This window comes from Caretta caretta, chromosome 10 (assembly GCF_965140235.1).
Source record: "Caretta caretta isolate rCarCar2 chromosome 10, rCarCar1.hap1, whole genome shotgun sequence".
Taxonomy (NCBI): domain Eukaryota; kingdom Metazoa; phylum Chordata; order Testudines; family Cheloniidae; genus Caretta; species Caretta caretta.
Genome location: NC_134215.1, coordinates 78,177,982 through 78,196,386, shown reverse-complemented (window position 1 = coordinate 78,196,386; position 18,405 = coordinate 78,177,982). Strand labels below are relative to the sequence as shown.

The following is an 18,405-nucleotide window of genomic DNA, read 5'->3' as shown; positions in this document are numbered from 1 at the left end:
GCCCCCCTCACGCCAATGATGCATCATTTGAATTATGCAGCTGTTGTAATCAACCGACATCTTATAATGTGACGAGGGCCTTTTCAGAATCTGATACATACAGAATGGTACCTGCCAAAATGAATTGAAGCATCATGTTCTGCCCATTATAATCAAATCCCAAATGGCCAGTTTTGAAAAGAGTAAAAACAGAACATTCATCAGAATCTTTGTAAAAACAACAGCAAAACCCTGTCTTTGGCTGTGCTAAATCCTGGTGTCAGATGTACAGGTACAGCTCTCATTGAAAACCACAGGAGCTGCAAGATAATCATTTGAGAGCAAAAATCAGCCTTTAATCTTAAATTTTGTACAGCATAACTTCACATAGCTCTAAGCGGAGCATTTTTATTAGGGTTACCACATGTTCCTTACTTGAAGGGAGGGTCCCTTATTTCATTGGGGTGACCACCTGTGTACTGAAATGTATTAAAACTGGTAAGTACTATTTTGAACATTTAATTGATGCTGATGATAATTGCATCAAATACTTGAGGGCAGTAGAAATGTACACTTGAGAGAAAAATACATATGCTAAGGGAAATGGTGTTTCCCTAAAACATCTCTTAAAGTGTTGTCCCTTATTTTTCATTTTCCCGGATTTTCATTTCATTTTCCCTGATTTCCATCCAACAAAGGTGATCACTCTAACTCTTATTGACCATGCAGTAGAGTTGAACTCACTGATAGAAATAAAAGTGCTGGAGCTCCCCTCTCCAGTTCCTCATATGAGTACACAAATATCTGCAAGGTTATCTGTTCTACTGGCTTTCACTAGTTTAAAAAAAGTCATTATAAAGAAACTGCTATCCATAGACACTGGAATGGGGCTGGGTTCAGATTAGATCCCAATAAGACCAACTCTCATATTTTATCAGGAGTCTTGCAGTGATTTTCATGGTTACTTAAAGCCCCAGCTCTTGGAGTCATGTTTATTAGGTAACAGAGTAGCAGCCGTGTTAGTCTGTATTCGCAAAAAGAAAAGGAGTCGCTAAGGTGCCACAAGTACTCCTTTTCTTTTTGTTTATTAGGTAAGAATCTCACCTTTCATTAAATAAGTGTCTAGCCCTTGTAGACAGAGAAAAGCTTTAAAACTCGTCCTAAGCGCACCCTAAACGACTCCAACACCAGAAAGGCAAAGAAAAAAAACACCGGAGTTGTTCTCTTTTTATGAAACCTGGGGATCTTTAGGCCAATCTCATAAGTTGCAGGGAGGTCCTGATTTGTGGGTTTTGAACTCCTGGGGCTGGCAGTACTGGTCCAGAGTCACCACGGAGGACGCCACCCAGTGTCACTGGACTCGGGCCCAGGGGGCACTTTGGGGTGAGCGAGGCCCACGTGGGAAGCAAGGGAGTCACCACTTCTTTGAGCGTCCGGCCAAGGGTCACGTGACCCGCGGAACCAGTCATATGACCCCCTGCTTCGTCTCGGCCACGTGAGCCCTGCTCCCGAGGTCGTTGCCGAGACCTCAGGTCACGTGTCGCCTCTGTTCCGCCTCGGTAGCGATGGACGCCGGTCGCGGGGAACGCGCACCCGTGTGATGACGTGCTCCGCGTGTACGCTCCCTCCGCCCCCACCGGACGCAGGCCGAGCACCCGGAAGCGGGCTCTTGGGCCGCTCCTCACTGGGAGGACGCGGGAGCGAGGCTCGGCGACAGACACCGCACCCCCCGCGCGGGAGGAGCCGGTAAGGATTGGGGGGTTCGCCCGCGCGGGACCCCCCCGTTCTCTTCTGCCACAGCGGGGCTCTTGGTCCCCGTGCTGGGAGAGGGGAGGGGAGCGAATGGGAGGCAGAGGGGGAGGAGGGCTCTTGGGTCCCCCTGTGCTGGGGGAGGGGAGTGAATGGGGGGGAGGGGGCTCTTGGGCCCCCCTGTGCTGGGGGAGGGGGCTCTTGGGCCCCCCTGTGCTGGGGGAGGGGAGTGAATGGGGGGGAGGGGGCTCTTGGGCCCCCCTGTGCTGGGGGAGGGGAGTGAATGGGGGGAGGGCTCTTGGCCCCCCTGTGCTAGGGGAGGGGAGTGAATGGGGGGGCAGAGGGGCAGGAGGGCTCTTGGGCCCCTCTGTGCTGCGGGAGGGGAGTGAATGGGGGGTGGGGGGAGATCTCTTGGGTCCCCCTGTGCTGGGGGAGGGGAGTGAATGGGGGGGAGGGGGCTCTTGGCCCCCTGTGCTGGGGGAGGGGAGTGAATGGGGGGGGTAGAGGGGGAAGAGGGCTCTTGGGCCCCTGTGCTGGGGGAGGGGATGAAGTGAGCTGTAGCTCACGAAAGCTCATGCTCAAATAAATTTGTTAGTCTCTAAGGTGCCACAAGTCCTCCTTTTTTTCATGGGGGAGCAGAGGGAGAAGAAGGCTTTTGGCCCCTGTGCTGCGGGAGGGGAGTGAATGGGGGGCAGGAATGCGGAGAGGGTTGGGGCCTGTAATCTCATATCCCCAAAGGTGCTGTTTTTACTCTCTGCAGTGACACTTTTAATTTATTTAGTAGGTTAAAGTGCCTGCAGCTGTTGTGACCATGCTGCCTGTACCAATATGAGCAGAGTTTGTCTCAGACAAAGTTTTACTGATTCAGATTTTGTGTCCATGGGAGCAGGAATAGCATGGCTGATGCAGCAAGAAACGTCAGGAGAGCAAACATTTTGATGGGTGGGCTGAGTAGCGGTTCCTATGGGTCTGTTGCTGGCAGATCAGATGCAGCTTGGGGGAATAGACGTCCAAACAATTCACAGAATATATGCCGCTTTCCCTCTCCTGTAACAGGCTCAAAAGCACTTCAGACCATTAGTGATTGAAAGTTACTAGAGAGGTGGTGTGAATGAGTCTCAAAAATGTATCAGACACATTTAATCTCTATTCCTGCTTATGGGATGTACATCAACACGCAACATTTTCCTACATGTATTTGTTTAAAAATATTCATTTTTTAAAAATTCAAATACACTAACTACACTGGCTTGGTCATTAGCTAGTCTGAGAGTTGTTGATATTCACTACATATGAGTTGTATTGGTTTGTTGATTTCCCAGCTACCTTTCCTGGCATTGTTTCTGTTTCATGACTTCAAAGAGCGTGCAAGCATTAATGGCACAAATACTTATGGGTGTGAACTTACTATTCTGTTTCTGTGCACACTTGCATATGTTGCTTTGAGTGTTCACCGAAAGTGAATTTCATACCATTGAAATTCATTTGCACAAGCACTCTTGAGAGACAAACACAAAAGGGGTACAGGCATGGTCAGAGCAAACTTTAAAAACCGAGCAAATTTAAGGGGAAATGTTTTGCGGTGGTGGTTGGCTTTAGTTATCAATTGATGGATGGCTTGCTTACATGACGTGAGTTTGAGGATCTCAATCCAATTGCTAGTAGATAGCTGTCCACTACACAAAACGCATTGATTGGGATCTTTATTAGCAGTCTCAGTAGTGATCCCAAGGGTTGAATGGGCATGGAGATTGATATGCTTTATCAGTCCAATGAGGGGGCCTCTTCAGGTCATTGTTGAGGTACATTGACAGGACAGTGAGAATAAGAGGGAAAAGTTTGAACAGATGCTGCCTGTACCCAAGATATGGATTGAGGACCCCTGTGTCCAAAGTTGTAACTGGCACCTATCACCATCACCTAATAATGGTACTAAAACAACAGATAGAAGAGGAACGATGAGAACTGATTATAGCTAGAATCGATTTCTAATCCTTTCGTAGTGAACAAAATTATTCTTTAGCATGCCATTCCTTTTAACAGACTAAACAAATGCTTCCTATTTAGCATTTCCTTACATGTGTTCATACAAGGTCTTTCTCAGTGGGACCCTGATCCTGACTTGGGCTTCTGACTGCTACTATAATGCAAATAATAAATATAGTACAAAAGGATAAAGTTCATTGTACTTTTTTGTTTGTAGTTACTATTTTTGCTGTACTTCATTGCATCATCCCATCCCGTATGCCATACTTTTGGCAGGTGCAAATTAGTAGAATGAACTACTCTTCTTTTTCTAATGCACAGCTGCCCTTCCCATTCCAGTAATGTCTGAGCCTGTTGCACTTTGCAGTCTGTTGGGTGGAAGAGGCATTTGGCCTCTGTTATACCTTTTTTGTGCATCCAGAGTAGCACAAGTGGTAAAATATGTGCTGTAAACAGTAATTTAGCCAAAATTGAAATGACAGCCAACACAGTTGGATGGGAAAACTCTGAATCTGTTGTATAGTGAAAATGAGACTTTCTACAGTACTAAAAACTGTAGGTAAGAGGTGTGCATTTTTCTTGATGGGTGGGGTGAGGGAAAATATGCCCTTCCTTCAGAGTTCACATGTCATTAAACAGCAGGAGAATGGGCATCTGAGTTCTGAAGACATGAAAGTGAATTGTAACTAACTCTTTAGTGCAGGTGCATAATGAATTAGTTTTTAATGGATTTTATACACCGTTTAGACTAGCCCTCAGGGAAACTGACCAGAATCTGTTGCAGAATCAGCAATTGCCTTATTCTACTAAGAAAAATGAACAAGTGGCCATTAATTATAATTGTGTAATGATGATTAATAAAAGGAAACTTATTATGCATTCCTTATCCACTATATTCTTGTAAGCACATGAAAAGAATCACTGTAGCAGGATTTCCCTTGCAAACTAAAGTTAACAAGCAGTCAGCATACAACTATGAACTTAAAAAATTATCTGGCATCATTTGCTGTACAAATGGAAGTTCTTAATCAACTAGTGCTTAATCAGGCAGTGAAATGTGGGTCCCCGTCAGTCATGTAAGTTTCATTACTACAAATAAGTAGGATCCCATATAGAATATATAATATTCAGAATGTGCAGGTAATCTTATTAAGACTTATCTACATGGGGAAACTGACTGGAATAGCTATTCCAGAATAGTGCCATGTAGATACTTTGTTCTGGAATAAAATCACTTTTATTCCAGAATAATACTCTCATTTTAGAAGTACACTAATTATTCCAGAATAAAGTGATTTTTATTCTGGAATGCTATCCGCACAGGAAGCTATTTTGCGATAGTTATTCTGGTCAATTTCCCTATGTGGACAAGCCCTGAAGTTTCGACTGTTCTTTACAATAGGTATCACGTAATCTGAAGAGAGCATTTTAACATGTTTTAAGATGCTTTTAAGTTAATTATACTTAAATGAGAGGTGTTGTCTGAATGCTTGACTAAATGGACTGTAGACCTATGAAACATAACTACTTATACAGTCCATTGTCTGAACTGTGAGCGAAGTACCAACAAATTCAAATAGAGGCTACCTTGGAGCAGTTGATAAATGGGCTTAAAAGGAATGTTAAAATATAACTTACTGTTGACAAACATCTTAAACCCTGCAATGCTGTCTTCCTTTCAGGAGCTGCTACACTGGAATGCTTTGTTATGAAAAGTTCGTGTTGCACAAGACACCATCGATTCCTAGTTAGAGGGTTAGTAATATTCGATCAAGAGACTACATTTTCTGACTATCCCTAAGTTGTTATAACTAAAACTAAGGATAAGTAAACACGGCACAAGTTGGAAGACTGACAAGGGAGGACAGTCAACTGCGAAGAGGTAAAAACAAACGTATCCTTTGTATACACAATAAGGCTTCTATGCACTGGATTAGTGTAAACCTACATTCTTGATCTGAAACATCACATGTCTGTGTTTCAGGTTTACGCAACCTCAGTTTCATCTAAACATCATGGGAGAGATTAAAGTCTCTCCTGACTATAACTGGTTCAGAAGTACAGTTCCTCTTAAGAAGGTATGTACGGTTTTAGTTGTCTGTTTATGAAGTGGTATCTTACTTCTGAAGGGTCATGGGGTGCAGGGGTGGAAATTGCCTAAGCAATGGGCCTTTGTGGGTAATGGAAAATAGTCACAGGAGGTGGCAGACCTAGGTATCGACATGGCCCCCATCACCATGGTATTTGAGTACTCAGCAAGTACTTTTATATTAATGTAGCTTTCATTGGAGGTGGTGTGTTACCTCTAGTGGGATTCATGGTGCCACCTGAGCTTTGGGAGCCTTCTGGAAAGCAGTGCCTGTTGGGGGGCCACGACTGTGCTATTGTGGCCAGAAACGTTTGAAGCTGAGATTAGAAAACGGTTGTGGAGCTGAAAGGGTTGCTATGTACAATCATTGCTGGGGCTGAGGCTGGCTTTCCCTCTATGCCCAGCAATTCATATGCTTACACAGCACTACTGTCTTGACTCATCTAGATTTGTTGCTTGTTTTGGGTTTCAGCTCACCTTCCTCAGGGTTGAGCTGCTTTCTCGATTCCCACAAGTAGAAAGATGCATGGGCTATATTGGAGAGCAAAATCACTATTTGCGATAATTGGGTGGGGGAGGATTTGAGAGCTTCTGCATGTTCTCGCTATCCAACCATCTTCCCAGCTTGCCCAGAGCAAGTGTTTGGGATGTGCAGACCTCTTATTACCCCTGCTCTGGACATTAAGTGCTGCAAAAGGGTGTTTATGTGATTCCCAAAGAGCACTGCTTTGCAGCGAGTCTTGCAGCCCAGTATGCTAGGGGCTGCATTTCACCCAGGTCACTATGTAGAGACAACATATCTGAACCACAGTTACTGTGGGTATCTTTGTTCTTAAATACAGCTTATGCTTGGTCCCAAATCTACATGTGCAGTTCTCCCCAAGAAGTGACTTTTTTTTAAATAAAAGGCATGTGGGATTCTCTGCTCATTGTATCTCTCTGATTTCCATGTCAAATTCATTCCGTTTGCAATTAGTAAAATACTTTTGCTGTCAGCTTCACAAATTCATCCTGGGTTCTGACAGTCAAGCTATGGATTCTTTCCATCTCACACATTATTATGAGTAATAATGGTGCTGCAGGCCAAATTACCTCTTTGTAGTCCCATTGCCTCCAGATTATGCCCAAAATGGGTATGCACAGATGTAATTGCACTTAACCTGTAGGCCGAGAGATAGCATAGGTGTACTGAGGTCATAATTTAGCCTGCATATCATCATACTGGGGATTTAATGAGATGGAAATAACACCCATAAGAGTCAGTGAGTATGGAATACTGTGCCACTTTCTACAGGAACTGCATTGCATGTAAACTCTTGAGCAAGTATAACTCTCCACTTGCTGCTGATTGATTTTATTAAATAAAAATATGTATAAATTGCAGGGTAATAAGTGAGGAGGGTTTTATCTGAGCCTCAAAGTATGTGCATAACTTTCTTGACTGATTGTCGCTTTTTATTTTGAAGTAGGCAGAGTCAAAGTGATGAATACGGGTAGTGGGTGAAACCTAAAGAAGCCAGTCTTGGTCTCTGACGGGAAAAAGCTCAATTTTAATTATACTACATTGTGGGGGTTGTTTCTAGGAATAAGACCTTTCCTCTTTGCCTGTGATTGTTAGCAATATGGTCAGCAAGGAGGAGGAGGCAAGGTTCTCTGACGCAGAGAGAGGGTAAACAGGGCTGGCAAGAAAACAGCATAGTTAGTTCTTCCCTCCAGTCCTAGCTGCTGTTTTGTGCTGCCACCAGATCAATGTAGTGAGCTCCCGCAGTTTCTTTGTGGAGTAGTGGGGATGAGAGGCTTGGAGATATTAGGCTATTTCTCATTGCTTTTCCTGCACCCGCCACGTGTTGTCACTGCTACTTCTCCCCCTTCCTGCTGAGATCATAAATACATGGAAGCCAGTTCCTTCTAGAAAGAGGCTTAGTGGGATGCTGAAAATTAAATCAGTTTTTAAAGATTGTCTTTCACTCTGCCTCTGATCCTAGTTTGAGTGATGCTATCTGTTTATAGCCGTACTCCTTACTATCTGTGATCAGTAACGACCAAAGAGTGCAATGAGATCAGGGCTGAGTACTTACTGTAGCGTACTGGCTAAAGTCCACTGCAGATAACTATGCTGCTTACATAAAATTCACCCTGCAGTTCCAACTGGAGAAATGGCTCTTCACTTCCTCTCCTTAAAGCTACTCGTACTTCTGGTGGAGAATGGCTTCTGCCTTCCATCCCACTGGTGATTGCATTTCTGAAATGTGAGAAGTCATTCCCATAGTTAGGCTGCAGTGTTACAAAGAAAAGTGCTTTATAGGTACAAGTTGTGACTTGCAGATGTGTGTGGTGGGGAAGAAAGTTGGTTTTGTGGGTAGAGGACAGGGCTTGGAGCCAGGAGCCCTTGTGCTGTTTGTGTCATTCAGGAAGCCCTTGCAAAACTTTGAGCAAGTCATTTAAACTGCATATAGCACAGTTTCCTGAGTGTAAAATGGGGCTGGGGGTGGGGAGAACGCAGAGGATAAATGAACTCAACTTCATAAAGTGCTTTGAGAGCCTCAGGTAGGAGGTGCTGTACGAGTGGAGTGTTCCGTCTCTTTAAAATGTCACACCGGCTATCTGTAAAAAAGTACATCTTACTATCTAAAATATTATCCTGCTCTGAGACAGTCATAGGGTGAAATTCTGGCTCTGACGTCACTGGGAGTTTTGCCATTTATTTCACTGGAGCTAGATTTCACCCAAAATGTAAATTCAATGATCAATCAAGTGTGGTATAACAGAACAGAAGAAGGTCAGTAACCTGTCTGAATCAGCTGTTAATCAGCGTGACTCAACTGTGCAACATTTATTGCAGATGCAAACACATCACAGTAAATCTACATATTATGTGACTCTCTCAAATGGTACAAGTGCTTGCCACACTCTGGGTGCTGCTAATTGTCTGGCTTTGGGGAAAGTAATTTAATCTCTCTGGACCTCAGTTCCCCATCACATGTATTGAGTCATAATCATTTCTTTAACACTTGTTAATATCCTCAAGTGAAGTACTCAGTGTAAGGTATGTTTCATTTTAAAGTTTTGAAGATATGCTCTTGTTACACAAACACAAAGGGCCATGATGAGCAGATTCAATTAATAATCTTACGTAGCAGAGGAGAACTTTCTTTTGCTTAATGTAAAAATAGAAATGTGAGTTCCTTAGCAGTTCCAGGGCTCTGAGAAGTCCTGGCAGTAAGTCCTTTCTAAATTGCTTGGAAACTTACAAAAACTACTGATGTGATAATCACATGCTCCCTGAACCTCAAGTACAGACTTCCTTGTAAACCACAGATTTGTCGTCAGCCTAGCAGATTTTAGGATTTGTGATCTGGCATTCCTGGCGTATCAAGAAAGGGGTTGTACAGCTATGACAATGAGAAAAAGCTTTTGGTGCTACCAGTTGAATAAGTTGTAAATTTAAAATGGATCACAGCTACATAAATAGAGAGGTCATGCATCTGTTGTACTGCATAGGCTTTGTCTGGGGGTTTTATGGTCACCGAGTTTATTTGGCCTATAGTCCTGTACTACTGGTGAGTTTTGTACCTTTAAAAAAACATTTTAAATATACACAGCAATATGTCTGAAAAGCAAACCCTGAAAATGGGAGACTGAGACTTCTCAAACTCTTATTCTTTAAAGATGGCATTTGTGTAGGATTTTCATTCTTGGGTCTTGAATTCCTAGCATAAGACAGGCAGAACACAAGGGTCTGAAGGTTTTTGGCCTGTAAGGGCAGCAGTAGTGGCCGGGGTCTAAGCTAGCCACTGCTTCAGTTGGTCTTGTGCTGCTCTGCCTCTCCAACTTCTCTCCCTTGAACATTCTAGTGAATTCCTCCTTGACAGTAAATCCGCTCCCTCTGTCCCACTCCAGCTTGTACTACTTTGGGTATCCTCTGTACAGTGTCCCTGTTTTACAATCAGACCTCCATTGTTTCAGATTAGTGATCACAATTTTCTGGGTCTATTTAAGACAGTAGTGTTGAATAGTCGCCAGAGCTGCAAGTTCTTGGCCCACCCCATCTACCTCCATATATCAGGGCCTAGAAAAAATGAGTCGGTTGCAGGGTGCTGTCCTTCCAACCCAGAACTTTGATGTTGTTTCACAGTCGGAGAATGTTCTTGGTGGTATAGATGATCAGGCCTTTAGCAGGCAGGGGGCTAGTCACACCACAGAAGGAGTTTTCTTCCTGGCCAAGCATGTGCTGCTACTTATGGTATACTATCTTCTGAGAGTCTGTCCTGTTTGTAAACAGACTGTTGGGATGTTCCCATGATTTATTCCTATACAGTAATTTTAGGTATGAAAATTGGTATGTGATACAGAGGACCAGAGTGCCTGATTCAGGAAGTTGGTAAACTCAAACCAAACATTAGCTCAGCTGGGGTTATGTAACTTGTACATTGGTAAGGAAAAGACTCCTACCTAAAACAATTTCTGCAACCTGACAATTTACTTTATCTCTGAACAGTATGGTTTTAGTTAATAGAACAGTCACTGTCTTATCGAAGTTTGTGATGTTCTGAACAACTGAAGTCCAGTGCAAGTGCCAGAAGTAATCTAGCTTGTATCAGATAGTCTGACCAGCTTCTTTTCTGTTTCACAACCGGATGTGTGTATGCAGACAGTGTAAACATCACATTTATTAAACAGGCAAGGGGTGAAAAGTTTTATTCTGAAGGGGAGCAAAGGGTGAACTTGTTTGAAAGAAAAATCTTGTAGCACAGGTTTGTGAAAAACGTTACTAGAAACTGAAAGGGAGATATCTGGTATCACGCTTATACAAATTTCACTAAATTCTCTTCTTCCAGATCATAGTAGATGATGATGACAGTAAAGTGTGGTCACTATATGATGCAGGACCTAAGATCATCAGGTGCCCACTCATATTTCTTCCACCTGTAAGTGGAACTGCAGATGTGTTTTTCCAGCAGATTTTGGCACTGACCGGATGGGGTTACAGAGTTATTGCTGTGAGTATTCTCAATGCTACATCAAAATTCAGTGTTTGTTTGCTCTTACGTTACAGTAAAAAAAACCAAAGTTTTTAGATGCATCTGGGAAAGGTCAGCTTCTAAGTCCATTTAGTTCATAATTTTTGGAGGAATCAAAGCAGAGAACTCCAGGGAAGGCTATACTAAGATATATTCTGGGGTAGCAAAACTAGGCCTAAACCAAACCTGTGTTCACAAAAGTGAGTAGGTGAAACATACAAAAATGTATATTAGATTTATACCTAGTGAATTAATTCTGTGATCTGTTTTTTTTCTTTACTCCATGAACATCAGGAGTTGACGTTTGCTGATGTCTCATTCATAGGGTCTTACCAAATTCACAGTTCATTTTGGTCAATTTCATGGTGATAGGATTTTTATAATCCTACATTTCATGATTTCAGCTATTTAAATCTGAAATTTCAAGATGTTCTTGTAATTGTAGGGGCCCTGAGCCAAAAAGGAGTCAGCGGGGGTGGGGTGCGGGGAAGGGTTGCAAGGTTGGTGTGTGTGTGTGCGTCGGGGGGGAGGGGGGGGTTGCGGTACAGCTACCCTTACTTTTGTGCTGCTGCTGACAGCAGTGCTGCCTTCAGAGTTGGGCAGCTGGAGAGCGGCAGCTGCTGACCGGGAGCCCAGTTCTGAAGGCAGAGCCGCCGGCAGCAGCAGCGCACAAGTAAGGATGGCCTGGCATGGTATTGCCACCCTTACTTCTATGCTTCTGCTGGCAGGGCACTGCCTTCAGAGCTGGGCACCCAGCCAACAGCCACCGCTCTCCAGCCACCCAGCTCTGAAGGCAGCGCCCTGCCAGCAGAAGCACAGAAGTAAGGGTGGCAATACTGCAATCCACCTAAAATAACCTTACAACCCCCCCATGATCCCCTTTTGGGTCAGGACGCTGGTCTCCCCTGTGAAATCTGTATAGTATAGGGTAAAAGCGCACACAAAAGACCAGATTTCATGAGAGGAGACCAGATTTCACAGTCTGTGATGGGTTTTCATGGCCGTGATTTTGGTAGAACCCTACTCATTACTTTCTCTTGGAGTTTTGTATAAGAGGAATTCTAAGTTTGCAGATGACAGTCTTTCCAGTGCAACCATTTCCCACTGCCTTGCTTTGTCTCCAGTTGGATCTCTGTTAGCTCCTCTCTGATTCAGCTTGATATTGGTCAGGAAAATAACCATGGTAGTTGGCTTCTCTGAAAGGCCAACATAACGTGATGTAACTTTGGTCAAAATACAGCCAGACTACACCGCTTATCTACATCATTTTAAGAAGTGTTACCTGTGTTTAAAAATTTAACTGAGTGGGTAATTTCAGTCATACTGGAGCCTTTAGGTTAACTGTCCTCATGTAGTTATGGGTCTCTGCCCCTCAGGCCTTTACTCCATTTGTTTTTCCTTGACCGCTTCTGGTCCTGTTCCCCTTTCTATGTCTGCTTCCATCATAGTTTGCACCTTCCATCTTTCAAAATGGAGCAAAGCTGATGTGTTTTGTTTTTTTTTTAATATAGGTAGAATTTATAAGTCTTTCTACTGGATCAGACATTGGTCAATCTGGTTTCCCTCCAGCAGTGACCAGTGTCTGTTGTTTCAGAAGGAAACCTTTCAGCTCTGCCTCCTGTTCACAAGTCAGTTGTACAGTAGATGAGGGGTTGCCATCCTTTATCTTAAGAGGATGAGTTTACTGAAAAGGCATATAACTTGATTACTCACTGGCCTAGCTAGCATGTCTGAAAATATTAAGTCACAAGATGTTTTTAGAAGGACTTAGTTGTAGTAAGAAGAAAAGGAGTATTTGTGGTACCTTAGAGACTAATGAATTTATTTGAGCATAAGCTTTCGTGAGCTACAGCTCACTTTATCTTGATGCCTCTCTGCTGCTGTGAATTCCACAGGGAGGATCTGAATTTTTTAGTAGAAGCCTTATTTATGCAAACAGTAGTGTAGCTTTAAGTGACTCTCTACATCTTTACTAGCTAATGATTTTAGTTTTGCTGATTTTGTATGGTATGGAAACTCCAGAAACAACATCAGTCTAGTATGCAAAATTCTCATTCTGTTGTACATCATCCTGTAATCACATTGAACGTCTTATCTACATCTATTTGGCCAGGCTTTAATATGCAGGGCTTTAAATATTTTTTTAAGCAGAAAGCCGAAAGGTGCTTCTGGAGATATGAAAGAGCAGCTGCTCAAAGAACAGCTTCATTTGATTACTGACTATAGTTTAATTTTATTTTATTTTACTCTAGTTGCAGTATCCAGTGTATTGGGACCACCTTGAGTTCTGCGATGGATTCAGGAAACTACTAGACCACCTACAACTGGATAAAGTTAGTGCCCTGAGATTGGCAAATAACGTGGGGTTGCTATAAAAATGTTAGGTAAAAAAGCCTAGAGTTTATTAAGAACAAACATGCAGAAAACGTCTATGCTATGATGCAAGCTAATTAAAAACCAGAAATTCAAAATCGAAGCAAACACGATCCAAAAGTTGTCCTGCTTTGATTCATTAGTCACTACTGTCAGGACTTGTTTTTTTGTTTTTCGTTTTTTAAATTGCATGTGTTTTTTTTATTAATTTCCATTTTTTAGTTAAAACCTCAAAGTTAATCCTATTAATTAATGACTTAAGTCTTTGGGGCAGAGACAGTCTTTTTATTCTGTTTGGACAGTTCATGGCACAATGGGTGCTACGATAATATAGATAAACAATGCCCATAGTAAGTAATGGTAGTAAATGACCTATCACAGCATCGTCAATCTGGAATAGCTATTGAAGTGGTTAAAATAAGTGTTCATACCATATTGATTTTGGCATGATAAATATACTAACGTCCTGATTTGAATTTTTGAGACAAATATGTTGCCTGTGCCTTTATTTTCAGTCTTTAAAGTATCTTTTTTTTTAATTACAATATCTGAGAGGAATTTTAGGTTTTTGGGGTTGAAAATAAAATTGTGAACTTCAATTATTTCTAATAAGCTTTCAGTTTATGTCAGGATACAAAGAAAGGAATAGCATTGTAATGTTATTATGCTTTTTGTAATATGTTATACATGGATATTCAGGATTGATTTAAGTTGTTACACGACATGTACTTATGTTTGGATTTAAATTAGGTTCATCTTTTTGGAGCTTCTTTGGGAGGCTTTTTGGCTCAAAAATTTGCTGAATACACACACAAATCCCCCAGAGTTCAGTCTCTGATCCTGTGTAATTCTTTCAGTGACACTTCCATCTTTAACCAGACATGGACTGCAAACAGGTGAGAAATATTGATAAGTCAAAGACTGACATTGACATTTTATAGTAAAATGTCAGTTTTAGACAAATGCAGTTTCAAAAACCGATTACTTGCTGGTAATCTGAGCAGGCAATGGAAAAGCAGGTGGCAAAATACTTTAAAAAGCCATGTTACAAGGAAGGTGCACACTTTCACAATCAGGATTTTGAAACCTGGAATTTTAACATTGGAGAGAAGTTTCTTTGTTTTTTGTCTCAAACTTTGATGACTGATACAATCAGACATGGGAAAGACTGGGTCAAGACTAGATCTTTGTTTTGCTTACCTGGGTATATTAAACTCTATATACAGAGAAGCTCGAATGAAACCACTGTGTGGCAAAGAATACATTTAAAATACACTCTCGCAGGATAAAGTCAATAACTTTCAGTGTATTATATTCCTATACACTGAGTGCTCCATCTGTTATCTTAATAGCTTACGTAATGATTGCCCTAGTGAAGTCCTGCACAAACCACTTCATTTGAAATGAAACAAGTGTTCTTGCAGAGCAGGGAGGGGGCAGAGGAGAGATGCATACCAGAAAACACAACTTTTTTATTTTTGGAGGTCTTTAAACTTGAAGAGTCATGTGATCTCTTGTTTATATTTCAGCTTTTGGCTAATGCCTGCATTTATGCTGAAGAAAATTGTTCTTGGAAACTTTGCTTCTGGTCCTGTAGATCCTGTAATGGCAGATGGAATCGATTTCATGGTTGATAGGGTGAGTCCTGGATGTCTAATTCTGGTAATGTTGGGCATGTTTAACCTGGCTTCTAGAGATGGCATATATGTTATGCTATAGGTACACTGCTGCCATCTTTACTTATCTAATATAAAGGATAAACAATAAGTGGCAGACCCTGAGCTGGTTTTACTTTGCATAGCTCTATTGACTTCAGCGGAGCTATGACCGTTTACACCAGCTAAGGATCTGCCTCTTGTTTGTCTCCGTTCCTTAAGGGACACTTGATATTTTCAAGATGCCGTGCAAACAGTGTTACTTGCCCAGCTAGCTGTGGTTAAGTTCAAGCTCCAGTCAAGAGAGGAAGGCTAATGTACGTGGAAGTGTGTTGACTCCCTAGCATCCTCTAGAGAAGCAGCACCTGGGACACTGGAGACCCTACAGGATGCCTCTGTCATTATGTAGTTGAGGATGCTTTGAAGTCTGCCTCTCATGCCTGGAAGGGGATACTGTAGGGATGTAAAACTGTAATTTAAGCCCTTCTTAAGGAAGTAGTGGTCAGGGCTCTTTTTAAAAATGACCAGTAGCCACCATATTTCTTTGCAGGCGTGCAATGATTGGGTGGGGGGAGGTGGCCCCCCCAGACCAGATGATGGAGGGGCGGCCAGAACAATTGAGTGGCATTGTGACCCCGTGCACCAGGGTGCAAAGTCATTCGTTCGTATTTGGCCTGGTCACCCTCCTCCTTGCCCCCCCATCACGATGGACCAAATCTGAGGGAGTGTTGTGGCGACCTTGTGCCTGGGGTTGCAGTGCCACTCAAATTTGGGGCAACTGGCCACCTAACCTAGGTCCCACTCCTTAGCAAAATTTGGGTTCTGCCCATTTCTTCTGCTATGTTACCATAAACCTCCCCAAGTGAAACTGAATTCATAGTCTTTATTTCCATTTATTGAAAGCTGGAAAGCCTGAGCCAGAGTGAGTTAGCTTCAAGACTTACCCTCAACTGCCAGAACTCCTATGTGGAACCTCATAAAATTCGAGACATTCCTGTAACTATTATGGACGTAAGTTGGTTTTTTTTTTCTTTTTTTCTTTTAGCCTATTGCTTCACCTGGCTGGATTGGGTAGGATTTAGCTATTCCATGAGTTAACTTTAATACTTCATCACCTATGTATAACAAAACAGGGAAGATCTAATTTCATGTTGGATGTTACTTTCTACTCATTATGCAACCCTATGAATTAAATGTAAAATGTCATTGGGGTATCATGCACAGTACAATCTGAGCTCAGGGTGCTATAAACTAGGGCAGCATGACTTCAATTTTCTGGATTATGACATGCCTATAAAATTTTAGTTGCTCTTAAAGATGCAACTGTTCTCCATCCCTATCAATTTCAGTGTCATGTTGAGGTCAAATTGTAATAACTGAGGCAGATGTGAACAATATAGGAAATCACTCCTCGGTTTATTACTGGAGGGCAAAGCCTCACACAGTAAGACGGGGGGCTCTATTCTTGGAGATGGATTTCACTGTCAGGCAAATATCACACCACAAAGAAGCTAGAAAGCAGTGAGGTGATTGTTAGAATTATTCTAAGGGCAGCACCCTTCTAGTATGCTATGGTAAGTAGCTACAAAAAACTTGATTGGCTTCAGAATTACTCTGATTGTTTTCAAGGTGTTTGATCAGAGTGCACTTTCAACTGAAGCAAAAGAAGAAATGTACAAACTGTACCCCAGTGCCAGAAGAGCTCACCTTAAAACAGGAGGCAATTTCCCTTATCTCTGCAGAAGTGCTGAAGTCAACGTCTACATCCAAGTAAGCCTCTGAAATTCAAACCTTTCCTAGCAGAGTCCCATCTTTCTCATACCCTCATCTGCTGCTGTTCCCTAACCTTTGGGAGCTGCAGGCACTGAACCCAACTGGTGAGCAGGGGTCGGGGCTACACAGCAGCCACACTGATTGGTCCTGGGTTTGAGGTTGGCTTTCACGTGCCTGATGTCTCTGCAGTCCACCCGCGCTCTTGTGTTCCATGTAGGTGGAGCAAATTTTGGTGTACGAACGAATGCTGTGCTTTGACTGAACTGTAATGGGGACCGGTTCCTGGATTTTGCTGGCTGGGGAGGCAGTGCTGCTTTCCTTTTACCTTGTACCTTACCCATAACTCTGTATTACTGCTTCAGAGTGCCTTTTCCTGTCCAACAGATACACTTATTGCAGTTCCACGGTACACGATACGCAGCCATTGATCCTTCTATGGTTAGTGCAGAAGAACTGGAAGTCCAGAAAATCAAGCTTCAGAGCAGCAGTGAACAAGAGCAGCAGTAGCTTTCTCACGATCAGTTAAAGCAGTGAACCAATCTGGTTGTCTTCCTGTATATAATCCGCTGTTTACAATCTGCCTTTTCTTATGGTAGCCGGTTATCACTGTGTAACTCCAATAGGGTTGATGATATTCAGTGTAATGCAACCGAGAACAGTAATCTACAGCAGTGTAACAGGATACTTTGGTTTAAGCTTGTCTTTGAATATAAGGAAGCACCTTTGAGAAGACTCCAGTTTTAAAGAATTGAGATACATTTTGCTACCAAAGTCTTCACCACATTCTTAAAACGGAAGCCCATTTCTTTTTTATATTTTTATTTAGCTGTATATATTGCACATGCAGGTTGTGTACTTAAAAGCGCATTTATAATTTTGTTGAATATTTGGATTAAAAAAATGCTGAAGTGCCGATGTTGCCATCACTTATTTGCTTCATAAGTTATGTTGCAAGTTAGTTACTTTATTTCTACCTGAAATATAAAGCATTACCATTTTTAACTTTCTTGCTAGCTGTAACAATGATTTTCAATAAAACTTCAATTTCAACAAGTGGCTTTTTTCTAATTGACTAAATAGAATTACTGTAGCTTAACATGATCTTTCAGAGCTGCATGTGGATGTAAATAGCATCAAAGTGCAGAGCTACCATCAGAAAAAGTCTGTTGAAGGATGTTAAATTCTGCTAAGATTTGCTTTAATGGTGTTTCTTGAACAGTAAAACCGCTTGAATCATAGTGAATTCCAATTTACTTGTGTTGGATAAGATTGTTTTCAGCATGTGAATGTGAATTTTAAAAAGTGTTTTATAAAACACAGATTGAACTGAGAAAGAAATCACCAATCACCTTACAGGAAAAATATTCTCGTTTATTGGAGAACAGATTTTATTTCCCCCTTAAACACTGTAAAAAATACAAAACTTCACATGAGAAATTGCTGAGTGTTCATTAAGAAAAGTGTGCTCTTTGTGAGGGTTGGTATAAATAACAGGTGATTATCTGTTCTGTACCGAAATCGAGTAAACCATGTACTGGCACTCAAGGCAAGGCTACCTGTGTGGTGATAACATATTAGTGCATATGCTGACATTTTTCCCTTTAGGGAATATGCAGATGTTTATGTGCCAAGGAGGGGAATTGACTCTTCAAATCCCTCTCGCTTTTGAGTTGTGCACTTTTAGAGCACAAAAAGTAAGCGGTTCATCTATATAAGGTAAAAATGAATTGGAAAAGTATTGACTCTCTAACAAAACTGTACTTTGGTTTCCCTAAATTGT

The 18,405-nt window shown here is 42.0% G+C and overlaps 1 protein-coding gene across 1 annotated transcript; it reads left to right on the top strand.

Moving 5' to 3' along the window:
* The first annotated feature begins 1,528 nt into the window (after nucleotides 1-1,528).
* On the top strand, nucleotides 1,529-17,863 carry SPG21 (SPG21 abhydrolase domain containing, maspardin). The gene is made up of 10 exons (XM_048866723.2): nucleotides 1,529-1,725; nucleotides 5,397-5,596; nucleotides 5,699-5,792; nucleotides 10,642-10,803; nucleotides 13,077-13,157; nucleotides 13,948-14,093; nucleotides 14,727-14,835; nucleotides 15,756-15,863; nucleotides 16,482-16,622; nucleotides 17,010-17,863. Exons 3-10 carry the CDS (start codon nucleotides 5,730-5,732, stop codon nucleotides 17,130-17,132), a joined length of 933 nt encoding a protein of 310 aa, XP_048722680.1. The 5' UTR covers nucleotides 1,529-1,725; nucleotides 5,397-5,596; nucleotides 5,699-5,729; the 3' UTR covers nucleotides 17,133-17,863.
* The last annotated feature ends 542 nt before the right edge of the window (nucleotides 17,864-18,405 follow it).